The sequence below is a fragment of the Ochotona princeps genome, chromosome 6 (assembly GCF_030435755.1).
Source record: "Ochotona princeps isolate mOchPri1 chromosome 6, mOchPri1.hap1, whole genome shotgun sequence".
Classification (NCBI taxonomy): domain Eukaryota; kingdom Metazoa; phylum Chordata; class Mammalia; order Lagomorpha; family Ochotonidae; genus Ochotona; species Ochotona princeps.
In genome coordinates, this window is record NC_080837.1 from 3,562,661 (window position 1) to 3,579,176 (window position 16,516).

A 16,516-nucleotide genomic window follows, 5' to 3' on the forward strand; every position below is an offset into this window, starting at 1 on the left:
TGAGAATGTGGCCCGTCGGCAAAGCCTTTTAGACCCATGGCTGGCATTTGTCCTGGCAGTTAGGACTTCGAATGCCCCCATCCCCTGTCAGCATGCCTGGGTTCGAGTCCTGGCTATACTCCTTGCTGATACTGATTCTGGGAGAGAACAGGGATAGCCCAAGCCCCTGGGCCTGTCACCCACCTGGGGGACCCGAATGGAGTTCCTGGCTCCTGGCCGGTGAACCTGCTCTGACTCATCCCTGACTGGATATTTAGGGAGTGAATCAGCAAAACTCTACTGTCCTCTATCTCTGTCTTTCAAATAAATAAAATAAATGAATGTATATTTCAAGAATGGTTGAAGACCTAAAGGAATGAGTAGTGTGGCATTTGGAGGAAGAACATTCTAGAAAGAAAGGCTGGCAACAGGTGCCAGGTTCCCAGGTTTGGGGTGGTGCCCGGCCCTCAGGTGAGCTCATGTCCTCCATATCCCAGCTGTGTGTCCTCCAGGACAAGGGTGTGACAAGGGCCTCCTGGCACCCAGGATAGCAGGTATAAGTGAGCCAGGTGTGTCAGAGGTGTCCTTGCCTCTCCTGGGGCTGCTCAGCCTGTGGGAACAACCCGAGCATCAGCCTTGGGCATCAGGAAGCAGGAAAGAACTCCAGGCACCGGCTCTGGGCCACAGGCTGGCATTTCAGGAGCTCCCGGTCCCCTGCGTAGGCTACAGGGAAGTGTCACAGGGCTCTGTACAGGTGCCCGTGCCCAGGGAAGGACAGGGGGGTGGGGGTGTCTCATTGGCTCTGAGGTAAGCGGGGACCCCAGACAGCCCCAGAGGCAGGTCAGGATTCTGTGGCCATAGTGGTGGAGTCCCACCTCCAGAGCCCACCCTTCCCACAGCCTCAGCTTCCCTTTTTGACAAATTGGGGTAGGAAGGGAGGACCTATAAGCGCCTGGGCCACCCTAGGTGAGGAACGACCTGACCCTCTGTGAGTGGAGGGGTGGCCCGCAAAAGGCCACTTCCTTTTCTCAGAAGTCCCTCATGTTGTTCCGATTTTTCAAGAAACAGGAAATAGATAATACTTAGGCAACTTCCCACTCCAGGCAAATGTCCAGCTCTGCTGGTCCAGCGGACTGGCCAGCTAGCAGGTGCAATTCAGGTATTCCAACGGAGGGAAGGGCGGCCAGACGCAAGCTGTGAAAGCTGGATGTCACTGGATTCCCAACAAGCCCCAAAGCATGTGTCCCCAGTGGGAACCCCAGGGCCCAGCAGGAAGCCACCAAGGGTGCTATGGGGTCATCTCTGGTCAGGCAATCTGCAGACTAGCCCCTCACCCCCACATTCCACTCACATGCCTCCTGCCCTTTCCAAGGCCACCCCACCCCAGTTAGCTGCCTTCTCCACACGGTGACCTTGCCCAGCCTGCAGCCACAGTTAGTTATCTGGGGGAGACACCCACGCCTACTCAGCCCTCCCTCCTGCCTCTGACCACGCTGCCCCTCCCATGACTCCTGCAGCCGCCTCCTCCTTCTCCACCCCTTCTCTTTCCTCTTTGCTCAGAACTCAGAAGTTCCCCTGGACCCCACAGACATCTCGCCACTCTGGGTCCAGCAGCCTCCTGTGGGACCCCGTGCCCTCTGGCCTCTGTCTGCTGGCTTGCTGGCTACCCCAACCTTGGTCTGACCCTGGCCCCTACAGCTGGCCCACCCACTCATCTCTCCACAGGCTGTGAGCCCTGTGGACGCGGGTCATGTGGGTGCTGGATCCCCAGCACAAACATCCACAGGTGGCGAGAACTGCCCCAGCCCCACCCTGACCCCTGGACCCCGCGGGGGGCCCACATTGGACAACACAGCCAAGTTCAGGGAGGCTCTCTGAGGCTTATTCTCTCTGCATCAGTCAGAGTCAGTGTACTCAAGGCTCGGTGGGGCACTGGCAGCCCGGCTGGGAGGTCCTGCACTTGGCAGCGGAGGGAAAGCCGCCCAGCTCCTCTCCACAGGTTAGGGAGTGTGGCATCCCACCAGGGTTCCCCACAGCTGAGTCCCTTCTCTCCTAACTGCTGCCCCTCAGAGACAGAGCAAGACAGGGCTGGGGCATTCACAGGCTCCAGTGAGCAGATCCTAAGGCCATTCCCCTGCTGACAAAGTCACCAGGGCCACCAGGAAGGCAAGGAGAAAGACACCTGGTGGGAGAGCCAGCCCCAGGCCATATCATGGACCTCCCGCTGGGCTGAGCCAAGCCAGACCTCTGCCTCAGGACACAGGAAGCCCTAGAGGCGAGCTCAAGGCCCGAGGCACCTCTGCAGAGGCATGCCAGGGCTTGGGGTGCAGGTTCTGGGAGTGAACTTACCCCATCCCCAGCAATCTCTTCTGGACTCCAGCGAGGTCCTGACCCCCCTCTACCCTGGTCCTGACCCCCCCCATGCCTTTGATCCTGTGATTTTCCTGGGCTCCCTGTCTGTGCCCAACCAGTCCAATTCTTCTCAGAGACAACACACACAAGACACCTTGCCCAGCCTGGTCGGCTTGCTAGGCACTAGCATGACACCTCACTGGCTTCAAACTTCCTTTTTAAAATTTATTTTCAGGGCCCGGCGCAATAGCGTAGTGGTTAAGTCCTCACCTTGAACACACCGGGATCCCATAAGGGCACCGGTTCTAATCCCGACGGCCCCACTTCTCATCCAGGTCCCTGCCTGTGGCCTGGGAAAACAGTCAATGATGACCCAAAGCTTTGGAACCCTGCACCCGCATCGGAGACGCGGAAGAGGCTCCTGGCTTCGGATTGGCTCAGCTCCAACAGTTGCAGCCGCTTGAGGAGTGAATCATCAGACAGAAGATCTTCCTGTCTGTCTCTCCTCCTCTCTGTATATCTGTCTTCCCAATAAAAATAAATAAATCTTAAAGAAAAAAAGCCTTTCTAGGGCCTGGCGCAGTAACCTAGCGCTTAACCTTGCAACTGCCGGGATCCCATATGGACACCAGTTCTAATCCCAGCAGTCCCACTTCCCATCCAGCTCCCTACTTGTGACCTGGGAAAGCAGTCAAGGACGGCCCAAAGCCTTGGGACCCTGCACCCGCGTGGGAGACCCTGAAGAAGCTCCTGGCTCCTTGCTTCAAATTGGCTCAGCTCCAGCCGTTGTAACCACTTGGGGAGTGAACCAGTGAGCGGAAGATCTTCCTCTTTCTCTCTTCTTTTTGTTTATCTGCCTTTCCAATAAAAATAAATAAATCTGAAAAAAAAAAAAACCTTTCCGGAGTTTTCCAAAGTCCCCATCTGAGATCACTGTCAGAGCCCTGGGCCACCCCCCTGTACACACACACAGAGTTCCTCCCAAAGGCATGGACCTCACTCTGTGCTCACAACCACAGACCAGGCACCTGGGACCTCTGAGCCATCAGGGAATTGGGGGTTTTAGCCATGACGAGTTCTGGAGTTATCAGAATCCCCATGGTACAGCCCGTCCCACCAACTTGGGCAGCCCCTAGGAAAAGCCAGGCCCCTAGGGGGCCCTCTGTTAAAGACCCACAAATTGCCCTCACAGGCTTCAGGCAGAGCTGAGTGATGGGGAAGTGAGGCCTTCCCAGGGCCAGGGGGCAGAGGCCAGGCGGCAAGGGCAACCCCCTCAGGACTTCCCCTGCCGCCCGTGTTACTGCTCCACTGTGCAGGGATCGGCCAACTCAGATGGTGACCTGGGCCTGAGCGGGAAAGGAGGAGCCGGCCATGGGGGCAGGGGGTCAGGCGGTACCCAAAGACCTGAGAGCTGCTATTGGCAGGGCATCCTGAGAAGGTGGGAAAGGGGTCCCCACTTTGGCAGCTGGGCTCTCCCAATCAGTGCCCAGAAACCCCAGGGACCACAGGTGTGGAACCTCCCCTTACCCCCTTCTCTGACTCCAGAGCCTCAGATGCATCTGCCAACCTCAGGGGTGTCCTTCTAATGCAGCTTTCTCTGGTGGATGCAGGGGGCAGCCTGTGGCCACCCAATACTCTGCCCCATGCCTGTGCCCCACGCCTGTGCCCCAGTGATTCCTGGAGTGCAGCCAGTGCAGGGGGGCCTCCAGGAACCCTTGGGGCACCCAAGCCAGGGTGTCCCCTTCCCCCATCCCATCATCACCCCCTTTGGGATTAGCTTGTGACATTGTAGGCTAAGCCTCTGCTGTTGTCCCATATGGATGCAAGTTCAAGCCATCCTTGACTGATCCATTTTCTGTTATTTATTTTATTTTTGATGATGTTTACATGATTGAGAAGAGTGGGAAAGGTTGAGGAGTAGCCGAAACTGGATGGGGCCATTGTTTCCAATTTTCTTTTTCTTCTTGTTTCTCAGGGAAGGGGGAGAGAAGCGGAGAAGCCGCACGCAGCATCCTAACCCTGGGATGGGGGGCGACCACCCAGTGTCATCCCAGAGTCCCTGATGTGGAACATGCTCTGAGGGTACCGTTCGTGTGATTTTGATAGTTCTGACCTGCTGTTGATTTTTTTGCTCTAAGGATGAGGAAATCCTTGCAAGGTCCCTTGGCTGATACAATCCATGTTAGAGGTTCCATTTGCACAAAGCACTTGCTGTCAAAGCTTGGCTGGGAGAGTTGTCCAGCTTATCCTGGCCTCCATCCTCTGCCATGCTACTAGATGCCCTCTGCAGGCCCCAATGAACTATCGTATCTCCCGGGTGCAGCTGGGCATGCAGTGTACCTCACCAGCTTCAGCAACGGAGGAGGCCCCATTCTGACACATGCACTCCATGGTCAAGACCACACATCCTATGGTTTTCCCCATGATTGGAGTTTTGAGTCCAGGAGACCAGTTCGGGGGGTCTCCACAGAAACCTCACCAGAAGTGACCCTAAACCTGTCTCCCGTGTGTACAAGCCAGAATAGGGTCCAGCTCAGTCCGCCACCCGCATCAAACTACACACACACTCGTGGTTGCAGGGCCTGGTCAGTTCTGTCTCCAGCCCCATCTCCTACACAAACCAATGGATGCTTGCGGCCCAGCCCAGTCTTGCCCACCACGCACTTGGCCCTCACATACACTAGTGGGAACTGCGGCCCAGTTAGAGAAACTCCCAGTAGCCCCCACCAGGCCTGCCCCCAGCCATGGTTCTAACGCATGCTGGTATGTGTAGCAGACTGGTCTGATCTGTCCTGCATCCTGTTTGACTTTTGTACACACCAGTGGGTGCTGCAGCCTTGGCTGCTCCACTTATTCTCTTTTTTTAAGATTTATTTTATTTTTATCAGCAAGTCAAATATACAGAGAGGAGGAGAGACAGAGAAGAAGATCTTTCATTCATTGATTCATTCCCCAAGTGGCCACAATGCCCGGAACTGAGCCAATCTGAAGCCAGGAGCCAGGAGCTGCTTCTGGGTCTCCCACATGGGTGCAGGGCCGTCCTTAACTGCTTTCTCAGGCGAAAAGCAGGGAGCTGGGTGAGAAGTGGGACTACCAGTATTAGAACTGGCATCCATATGGGATCCTGGCACATGCAAGGAGAGGACTTTAACCACTAGGCTACAGTGCCAGGCCCTGCTTCTCCACTCTCAATCCAGCTCCCTGCGAATGTACCTAGGAAAGAGTGGAAAATGTTCCAAGGTCTTGGGTTGCTGATATTCACATGGGAAACCTGAAAGAAGCCCCTGGCTCCTTTGGGACCATCTGGAGAGTTAACTTGCCAGTGGAAGACCTCTCTGTTGTAGATGTGGGAGCAGGGAGGAGCTGGCTGCAGCGTGTGCAGTCCCACACGCCCACAGTACCTGCTACAGCCTTCACTCCCCATGAGACCGACCATGAGTCAGTGGGGCGTGTAAGAAGGTGAGCATGCTTGAACTCCGTCCTACAAACATGACCTCAACCGGCAAGCAGTCCCAAAGCCGTGTGAGGCAGGTTATCCACACTGAGGGCCAGGTAGGACTCCACCTCCCACTTGCTTGCCGGAGGAGAGAACCCAAGGGAGGTGGCTGGAGTTGGGACTCCTCCATAGGGACCAAGATGAGCTGGGGTGAGAGTTGGCCCCACTCCCACCCACCCCACCTCTGAGCTGAGGCTCAGGGGACAAACTGAGCCAACCTGAAATTAAACAGGGAAAAACTGGTTCAGCTGGCCTGGGGCCTCTGTCCTCAACCCACACTTGACCAGAGACTCTTGCTGCAGTCTGAGAGCATGTCCCAAGGCTTGTTTTCCCTCCCACCTCCACCACCCCCTGCCCCCAGGTCCTCCTGGGCGCTGCCACCTGCCCTGCCCTGCCCAGCCTCTCTCAATATCAAAGTTAAAAATGATCTCCATGCTAGAGATTGGTAGGGATGGGGGGCAAGGAATGTGAAGAGATATGAGCTTTCTAGAATGTTCTAGAATAAAATGGTAGCTGGGGAGGTCACATGGTGTTGTGATTACCCTGAAAATTCCTCCCATCCTGGCTCAAGGCTGCTGGTATGCTGTCAGGAGGCAAGGCCTCGTGCCACAGGCTTCGGGAGGTTTGAAACCAGTTCCAAGGCACTGACACCTTGTCCACTGCCCTCCCGCCCCCACAAAGAACGTGGGAGCTGGGAACAGGGGCAGTGCCCCTGGGGCAGTGCCAGTCAAGTTCTTTCCCCTGCATGCACGCACGCACACACACACACAACCTCTCTGAAGCTGCCCAGCTTCTCCCACGCAGCTGACCCAGGGAGTCTTTTCATTAGCACTCCCTGGGCACCGGGCACCACAATTTTTCCTTCCCATTTGCTATGAAGGAGCAGCCCTGGGCCCTTCATCCCCAACACCATACCCAGCACAGACCTGGCATCAAACAGGTGCCCAGTAAAATGGGAAAAGGACAGAGGATGGGAGGTGGGAATGTGAGATTATGCCTAAGCCAGGATTCAGAGTAGACAAACAGGAAACAGCCAGAATGAGTGGCCGCTGACAAGCGAGGCACGCTGAGACCAGGTCATGCACGAGTCATGTGTATCCATTTATGCGATAGGTTCTTTTTGTTGTTTTTGTTTTTTTTTTTTTCAACCTTAAAATCCCAACCCCCGATCCTGGTGCAGGCCTATCGGTAGGATTTCAGGTGCCAGGACCTCCAAACTTCTTGGACTCGCAGCGGCAGAGATCAGCAACCAGCAGGGTACAGTCATACTGGATGAGGGTGTCTTTGATCTCCCTCTTGGAAGCCTCATCCACATATTTCTGGTAATAGGCCACCGGCGCTTTGGAGATGGACTGGCGGATGGCATGGACCTGTGCCACGTGACCACCACCCTTCTCGCGGACATGGATGTCCACGCCGGCAAACCTCTCCTTGCCCAGAAGCAGGACGGGCTCCAGCAGCTTGTACGGCAGCATGTGCCGCTCAATCATCTCCAGTGGCCACCCGTTCACCTTGATGAGCCCTTTGCCCTGTTTGCAGTGAGGCACAGCCGTGACCGTCTTCTTGCGTCCCAAGACCTGCTCAAACTGGAGCAGCCCCTTGGACGGCATGGCTGCGGACCGTGAGCAGGAGATCCGGACCATGAGGCGCCACTACCGGAAAAGTATGGGATAGATTCTAAAGAGACAAAAGCCAAACTAGGTTACTGGCGGAAGGGAGAGAAGGGACTGCTAATAGGCAAATGGGTGGTAGAATGTTCTGGAATGAGAACAGTAAAGGGAAGGATCACACGGCATTGGGTCCCGGGGTCACCCACGTGGGTGCAGGTTCCTTTGGCCCAGCCCAGCCCTGACTGGCGTGGCCGTTTGGTAGGTGAACCATTGGATTGGGAACATGTGGCTTTGTCTCTCCCTTTCTCTCCCTCTGTGCTTCAGTTTACAGATTTTTAAATGCATTTTCAGAGGGGGGAATATGGCTAGTGTTATGTTATACGAATTTCTTCCCACTAAATAAGAGTTCAACAGCCGGGTCTTCCACCCTGGGGTGGGGGGGATATGCTGGGAAGGCAAACCTGGCTGTTGTGTTTTTCTCCCTCTGCCCAGCAGCCCCCTTGCTGTGCCCTGCCCCCTCACCCCCACACCACAAACTAGGCCTGTGGGAGAGGGAGGAGGGCCTGCAGTGGGTGGGGGCCCTCCCTCCTGTCCCCATGGCAAGGCCAGTCGGCAGCAGCTGTGGCTCTCACACAGGCTTCTCTCTCTTCTGCACTTTCCCTGTGGCAGAGGTCTCACAGGCATTTCTGAGGGCAAAGTGCAGAGCGCGGGCAGTCCTTCCTTTGGTCTAACCACAGGATCTCAGCAGCGGGCAGAGGTACCCATGGAGTGGGCCTGACTCAGCCTGACTCAGCTTCAGGCCTCCTTTGGGGGGATGTGGCTTCCCTTCAGCCCCCACAGCAGCCGCTCCTCCACCCCAGACGCATCTGGCAGGGGGGAAACCAGTGAAAGCAGAAGGCTCACTCCCTCCCCCTCCCCTGGCCAGCCCACCTCTGTTTCCGCAGGTGGCAGATGGCAGGCAACCTCATGACCCTGAGCTGGGGGACTTGGAAGAGGTGTCCCAATCACCTCCCTGGGGTGTCCGGGCTTCAGGTCCTAGTGGGCTCCCCAGGAGCAGCTCTGGTCGGCCAGGGCTGCCTCCTCACCAAAGCCTGACCCAGGGACCCTCATGTCTGCTCCCCTCTGGTGTGCGCCTTCTCCCCGCCCACCGCCCCTGTGCAAACCACAGCCTGCAGGTGGAGGAGCCCTGTGAATAACTTCAAAAGTGAGAGCAGAGATGCCTAAAATGGCTGAGTCAAAGGTCAACTGTCTTTTGGCTTATAAGGTTTTAGTTAGAAACTGTGACACAGTTGCACCATAGACCCCAGGCGGGCAGGTCAGAGGCCCCTTGGGACACTCACATCCCATGAGACCTCCAGCTCTGCTTGAATCCCAGTGTCCTGCTAAGGAACGCTGGGAGGCAGCAGGGAGGGCTCAAGTAGCTGGGTAATTGCCACCACCATGGGAGACAGGAGTTCCCAGCTGCCAGCTTCAGCCTGGCCCAGCCAAGGAAGTGAGCCGGTGAACGGAATTTCGCTTTCTGCCTCTTGCCCCTCTGATTCCCAGGCAAATCATCTTTGAAAAATACATGAACACAATGAATCTCAGGGGGCTGGAGAGGAAAACCCAGGTGACTCATGTGGGACTTCCAGAATAATTTCCACCCAGCAGCGGTGTGATCTGTAAGTGACACTGTGTGCGTGTGTCACCACCGGCTTGGGGTCCTTTTAAAGGTTCCCGGAAAATGCAGCTTGTATTGGCGGGAACAGTTCTGAGACCTGTGTGAGAGCTTCCCCCATATGCGTTTTGTAGTGATGTTGTTGAAGCCCCCCGCCCCCCAATCCCGATGCTGTCCATGGCAGGGTCAGCATCCTTCTCTGTGACCCAAAAGATGGCAACAGAAAGCTCATGGGCCCCCGCTGGACCATGTCTGTGGGGGCTTTTGCTTTTGATGCCCCGTCTCCACACCACCTCCTGCTTGTAGCCAGCAAAGCCTGATACGGTAGATTCTTGGAATGGGGCAGGTCCCTGTGCTCAGGCCGGTGGGGATACAGGTTCCGGATGGGGGAGTTGGCGGGGAGACTTGAGCCTAGCTGCCAGGGCAGGCCACAAGTCAAGTCCTTGGTGACTCGAACAATTTCCTGTCCCACCCCACCCCTGCTTCCCGTGGGAGCCTACAACCTTGGGACACAGAAAATGCTAAGCATTTCAGGAAAGCCACCACAGTCCGCCCAGGAAAGTCCAGTACCTGGCCTCATCCGGTGCTTTGTCTGGAGGACAAAGGGACAGAGGCCTTGGTCACCAGGCTGTCCAGCCCCCACCTGTCCCTGGGGACACACACATATACACAGTCAGGCAGCTGCGGTATCCCTCGGGGTCTTCGGGTCATGGAAATGCTATAAGGTCCATGTCTTCCAACTGCATTCTCCTATATATTTCTTCTACATATTTCATTGATTTCTTTCCTTTTATAGTTGAAAAGCAGAGAGACAGAGAGAACTCTTTCCTCCATGAGTTTACTCCCCAAATGCCCATCCCAGGTAGCTGGGCCACATGAAGCCAGGCTTTCCTACATGTATGGTAGGGACCCAACCACCCAGAGTATGTGTTAGCAGGAGCGGAGCTGGGAATTGAACCCCGGGCACTCCAGGGGGCATGCAGGTGGCTTAGAACACAGCTTTAACATGGCCCCTTCTCAGAGCCCAAGGCAGGAAAATCCAGGGTTGCACACATGTGTGCAAAGACATGCATGTCCAGAGACATGCATGTCCACACGTGGGCAGTGCATGTGATATAGACACAGGATAGTTTCACACATGTGAACACAAGACTTTGAACCAGAAAGAGAGTTAGGAGGGACACAGAGTGACAGAACAGAGAGGAGGCAGCAATAGGTGAGAGATGGGGACTGAGGCCCATCTGCCTTGGCTCTGTCTGTGTCTGTCCCTGTGATACATGGGGGAGCAGCCTCAGTGGAGGTGGGGTTCAGGAGGGGATGCTGAAGGCCCAGGTCTTCCTCAACCTCAGGGTCCTCCTCATCCCACCAGAGCTGGCAGGTTTCTTTTCTTTTTTTTTAAGATTTATTTATTTTTCATTTATTTATTTTTAAAGACTTATTTATTTTTATTGGAAAGGCAGATATACAGAGAGGAGAAGAGACAGAGAGGAAGATCTGTCTGATGGTTCACTCCCCAAGCGCTGCAACAGCTGGAGCTGAGCCAATCCGAAGCCAAGAGCCAGGCGCTTCTTCTGGGTCTCCGACGCAGGTGCAGAGTCTAGCCTCCTATTGTCAAGATACAGTAAACAGTTTCATTGTAAGTCCATCTTTGTCTGAAAGTAGAAATGCATACTACATTGTATCCTCAGATCTGGATATGTTAGTCTCCATTTCAAAGCTACTGTACATCCCCCAAATGAAAAGTCATAATACAAAATCAATAATAGAAAGAAAATAGAAATTTACAATGTTAAATAACATGTTACTAGTTATGACAGTCTCCGTTACACAGCTACTATACATCCCCTTATATGAAAAACCACAAAACAAAATCAACATCAGGAAGAAAAAAGAAATTAACAACACCATGAAGTTAAATAACATGCTACTAAATGACTAATGTGTAGCTGAAGAAATGAAAATCAAGAACCTTCTTGCAGAAAATGATGCTACTGTATCATCTATGAGTCATTGAAGAATTTAATCAGAAGAAAGTGTTTTGAAGAGATGAAACTAACAGAAAACATCAAAACCCATGAGATATAGTTTCCGCTGATTTTTGTTGGTGAAGTGTGTCTCTTCTTGACAACAAATAGATGGGTTTTGTTTTTTAATCCGGTCTACTAATCTATGACATTTGATTGAGCTTAAGCCATTTACATTCAAGGTTAATATGTACAGGTGGTAATTTGGTCCTGTCATTTTAGGAATGGGTTGTTCATTGATTTAGTCCTCTGTTGTCATTTTACTGAGATGTTCTTCCCGTTTGCCTTTGGTTTTGTTTGGTGCTATTCCTCTTCTCTGTCAAGAGAACATCTTGAAGTATCATTTGTAGGGCAGATTTGGAAGAGCAAATTCTTTTAAGTTTTCTTTACTGTGGAAGAATTTTATTTCATTTTCAAAGACAAAAGAAAGCTTTGCTGGATATGTTATCCTAGGCTGAGAATTTTTTTCTTTTAGGATCTGGAATATGTCACTCCATTCTCTTCTTGCCTGTAGAGTTTCCTGTGAGAAATCTCCTGTGAGTTTAATTGGCATTCCTTTATATGTCAATTGATTTTTTTTAAAGATTTATTCATTTTATTACAGCCAGATATACATAGAGGAGGAGAGACAGAGAGGAAGATCTTCTGTCCGATGATTCACTCCCCAAGTGAGCCTCAACGGGCCGATGCGCGCCAATCCGAAGCCGGGAACCTGGAACCTCTTCCAGGTCTCCCACGCGGGTGCAGGGTCCCAAGGCCTTGGGCTGTCCTCGACTGCTTTCCCAGGCCACAAGCAGGGAGCTGGATGGGAAGTGGAGCTGCCGGGATTAGAACCGGCGCCCATATGGGATCCCGGGGCCTTCTAGGCGAGGACTTTAGCCACTAGGCCACGCCGCCGGGCCCTGTCAATTGATTTTTTTTTACGTGCACATTTAAGAACCTTTTACTTATGTTCAATTGAAGAGAGCTTGACAATCATGTGTCTTGGTGAAGATTGCTTTTGATCAGGCGTGTTGGGAGTTCTGTGCCCCTCCTGGATCTTGTTTCCCAATTCTTTCTCTAGAATAGGGAAATTTTCCTTTATTATTTCATTAAAGATATTTGTAAAACCAGTTTCTCTTTCTGCACCTTCTAGGACTCCCATAACTCTTCTATTAGGCCTCTTAATAGTGTCTTTCAATTCTTGAATACTTTTTTTGGCCTGATCCAACTCTGCTTCCAGCTTTTTGTTTGCTTCCCCCTGATGACAGGAAATACCTTCCAATTCCGAGATTCTTTCTTCTGCTTGCTTCATTCTATTTTGGAGACTCTCCACTGTACTTTTAATTTGCTCTACCGTGTTCTTAATTTCTGATATATCAGCGTTGATTTGCTTTATTACTGCTATTGCTTGTGTAAAATATTCCTTAAATTCTTTGAACTCTTGTATGTGCTTCTCATTGTTGATCAGAAGCCTTAAAATGAGTTTTCTGAATTCTGTGTCCCCCATTTTCTTGATGTCTTCCTCAGTTAACTCTGAGGTTGGCATAGGGTTTTGCTCCTTTGCAGGGGAGTCTTCAGTAATATTCATTGTGCCTTTGTCTCTTCGTTTGCTCTTGGTCATTGTACTTCTGGTTAGCAGAGTCTTCTCCTTGGGGCAGGTTTCTAAGCTGTGCCACCCGCAGGTCTACAGTTCGATTTTACTTATTGCAGTTGGTACACAACTCTTGGCTTGAAGCCAATTGTGCCACTCCCTCCAGCGAGTTCCAGGTCTGGGTTCTTAGGTTAGATTTCCACAAACAACTCTGTAGCCCCAACTCCTGGCTCACCACTCTCTCTCGCCTGTGATACCATGCTGAGGCTGCACCGCTGTCTCTGCAACCTTTCTCCCACTTCTGGTTGGAGCAGGTCCCAGGATTAGAGAGACACCAGGTGTCCTATATAGCTAGGTTGTTGGTGGTGCTGATCTTGCCGGAACCTGTTGGACGTTAGGTCTGGGTGATACACGGACCTATTTTGACCCGTACGAAGCCACATTTGGTATTATTTTTCTGCAGGACCAGTGCAATCCATGGAGCTCAGTGATTTCTCACGAGCTCAGCACAATCGCAGTTCACTGTTGTCCCCTGTAGTCCTAAAGCTTTTGCCACAGTGTACAAAATGGTGCCTGATGTACCACTACTAGAGTTCTTGATCTGCTGGCCATCAGGTCTGAGGGCTACCCAGACCTGTCTTGGGTAGAACCTGTAGAATGCCACATTGATGCAGTTCACTGAGTCAGAAATGAATTCACCCCCAGCTCAGTGTATGCTCAGTCCATTCCCTTGCCTTTGCCTCCTTATGCAAAATGGCATCCTATTAGGCTCTAGGGGGCTGACTGGGCTGTGAAATCCACCCTGTTCTCGCACTGCCCATCTGGGATCTGCCACTCTGTCTTTGCTCCTGCTCAAATCAAACGGACCAGCAAGACGGACAGTTCTTTGTCTGGGTTACCGCCTGAGCTCCCTTCCCACCTAGTTGCTGGGAGTTCTGGCTGCTGGTGCAGTTCAGATCGCCGTTAGCTAAATGTTGCTGGCATATCAGTCATTGCAACGCCACACCGTTGTGTCTGCTGCTTTTGTGTGTCTGTCAGTCTCCAGGAACCCCTCTGCTGTTGTTCTGTCCTCTCCTATTTCCTGGAATGTGTCCTCTCTGGTTCATCCTGGTTTAATGTTTCTCCTTCTGTTTAAACGTGTCCTTACCCTATTCCGTCATCTTGATTCTCCTATTTTTTATTTGTTTCATAAAGTCAGATATACAGAGAGGAAGATCTTCCATCCACTGATTCACTTGTTAAGCTGCTGCAACGGCTGACGCTGTGCCGATCCGAAGCCAGGAGTCAGGAGCCTCTTCCAGGTCTCCCAAACAGGTGCAGGGCTCCAAGGCTTTGGGCCATTCTCGACTGCTTTCCCAGGCCACATGCAGGGAGCTAGATGGGAAGCTTGACGGCCAAGAGTAGAACTGGCATCTATATGGGATCCCAGGGGTGCAAGGAGAGGACTTTAGCCACTAGGCTACCTTGCCAGGCCTTGGCAATCTTCTTTAAACTGAATAGGAGGACCCAAGGGCCCTACAGGGTACAAGGGAGCTCCAGGGGGGCTCTGGGCTTTTGCAGCAGCTCAGAGAGGCAAAGGAGGGGGAGAAAGAGGTGAAGCGGTTGCCCTGCCGACCCCAGAGACCACGGTAGGCATCCTGTAAACTGAGGTCTCACAGGTGGCTGATGTAGACTAGCGAGAGCCCACATGTGCTGGGAACTGAGTCTAGGGGTGGAGGTGAGAAAAACCTCAGGCCTGAAACTGCTCCCCAGGGGGAAGGTTTTGCTGTGGGTGGGGAGAAGTGGGGTCCTGGGTTCTGGGCCAGATTCCAAAGGACCCAGGCAGCTCTCCCTGGCCCTCTGTCCCCCTCCCCTGCCTGTCTAATGGTGGCTTCACCCAAGCCCCTCTCATGGCATCCACACCATGAAGGAGGAGGAGGCATTGTCAAGGATCAAGCGGGGTTTTGACTGAGGTTTCCCGGCAGCTGCCATGAACAGTCCTCCCCGTGAGTTCATTCAGACTTTCCTTCCCATGACATCCCCGAGTCACTTCCCCGGAGGGTGGGGGTGGTGGGGGTGGGAGGAAGGCAACTGTGACTCCCACTGCCCCCACTTCCTGCAGCTCAGCTCAGGGTGCGGAAACTGTCCCGGGCTGACGCCATCACCAGCACCTGTCACCTGCTCAGTCATTTGTGCCGCCAGGAGAGCCCACTGCAGCCCAAGACACATGCCCCCCAACACTAGACTGTACTGCCAGGTCTCCCTAACACACCATGCCACCTCCCTGTATCCATCCAGGGCTCCCACTTCCCACCAGGCCAGGCCATGATCTCTCGCACCACTTGGCTTCATCGATGTAATGCAGCTTTGTTGTCTGTCCAGCACATCCTCCCCCACCACTGTGTCTGGCAGCATCCCCTTGAGATTGGCAGCTGGACAGAGCTTGGGTTGGAAGTCCAGGGGCTCAACACCCAGTGTGCTGTGGAAGGCAGGGTAGCAAGGGACCCAGAGGAGTGTATTTTACCCAGGGGTGGGTGTCCCCAGGCCAGGGAGACAGGAGGTCAGTAGCCAGGGCAGACTGAGGCATCCGCTGAGCTGGAGAGCGCAGGCCTGCTTGGCAGGGACTGCTGGGCGGCCATGGGGGAGACTGGAGTGCAGGTTATTTTTAGTTCTTGTTCGATCCGAGAGGCAAGGACGCTCAGAGCTATAAGCCCTTGTCAGTCTGGGAAAAACATGGAGGCAGCCCCTGCTTCCTGCTCCCCGGAGTTGTGGGTGTCCAGAGTGTCCTCACTGGTCCCTAGGGACTAGAGCTCTGAGCTGGGAGTGGATTGAAGGCACCCAGATATGCAAACACCCATGTCATCTGCTTCCCGTTCCGGAGGAAGTGAGAATCCCTCTTTGGGGGATGCTCAATAAAGTGGTACAGTGACCGCATCCACAGGGAGCTGCCCCTGCTGGATCTCAGGCGAGTCCCAAGCCAGATACAAAGGCGTAGAGGGGCTGTTAGCACGCAGGGATGACTGCCAGGGTTGGGGAGTGAACGTGTCCACTGCGGACAGTCAACCCTGGTCCCTGAGAGCGGTGTTGGTGGGGAACCACTCATCCAGCCAGCAAACAGCACCCGGAGCAGCTGCTAGAGCCTCAAGTTCAGGGACCAGAGCCTCAGCTGTGAAGCACACAGCCAGCATCCTGGGCCAGCGCTGGGATGGTACTGCTTGGGACATCCGTAACCCACCTCAATGCACATCCTGGCTGCCCCAATCCACTTCCAATCCAGCTGCCTGAGAAAGCAGCAGAAAACAGCCCAAGTGCCCGAGCCCCTGCCACCCTCATGAGAGACCCAGACAGAGCTCCTGTCCTCTGGCTTCAACCTGCCCCAGCTCTGGCCATTGCAGCTATTTGAGGAGTGAATGAGAGGGTGGCTTCTCTCTCTTTCTCTCTCTCCCCTTCTGTGTCTCTTCCAGTCTGTCTTACTGGCACTCTGCCTTTCAAATAAACCTTAAAAAAAAAAAAGGAAGAAAGAAAGAACAAGCCCAAATCCCCAAGCCTCCTAGAGCGTGCGTTCTGCCACAGATCTGTCTGTGGGAACTACAACACGTGTCACGCATGCAACTAAATTTTCCAGATGTCACATGGAGCAGAAGTTTAAAGAAGTAGGTGAAATCCGTTTTTAGAGTGCGTTTTATATATATATATATATATATATATATATATATATATATCCCAAATGCTATTTCAATGTGCAGTCAATATAACAACATGAGATAAAGCCCTTTCTTCCCCCGCCAGCACCCCCATCCCACTACGCTTTTGAAATCCAACGTGTCTTTTATCCTGCCAGCACGC

At 53.1% G+C, this 16,516-nt stretch overlaps 1 protein-coding gene across 1 annotated transcript; it reads right to left on the bottom strand.

Annotated features, from left to right (window-relative positions):
* Positions 1 to 7,023: 7,023 nt before the first annotated feature.
* LOC101531210 (small ribosomal subunit protein uS9-like) lies at positions 7,024 to 7,452 on the bottom strand. The gene has a single exon (XM_036495525.2). The coding sequence runs from the start codon at positions 7,435 to 7,437 to the stop codon at positions 7,024 to 7,026; it is 414 nt and encodes a 137-aa protein (XP_036351418.2). The 5' UTR covers positions 7,438 to 7,452.
* Positions 7,453 to 16,516: the final 9,064 nt, after the last annotated feature.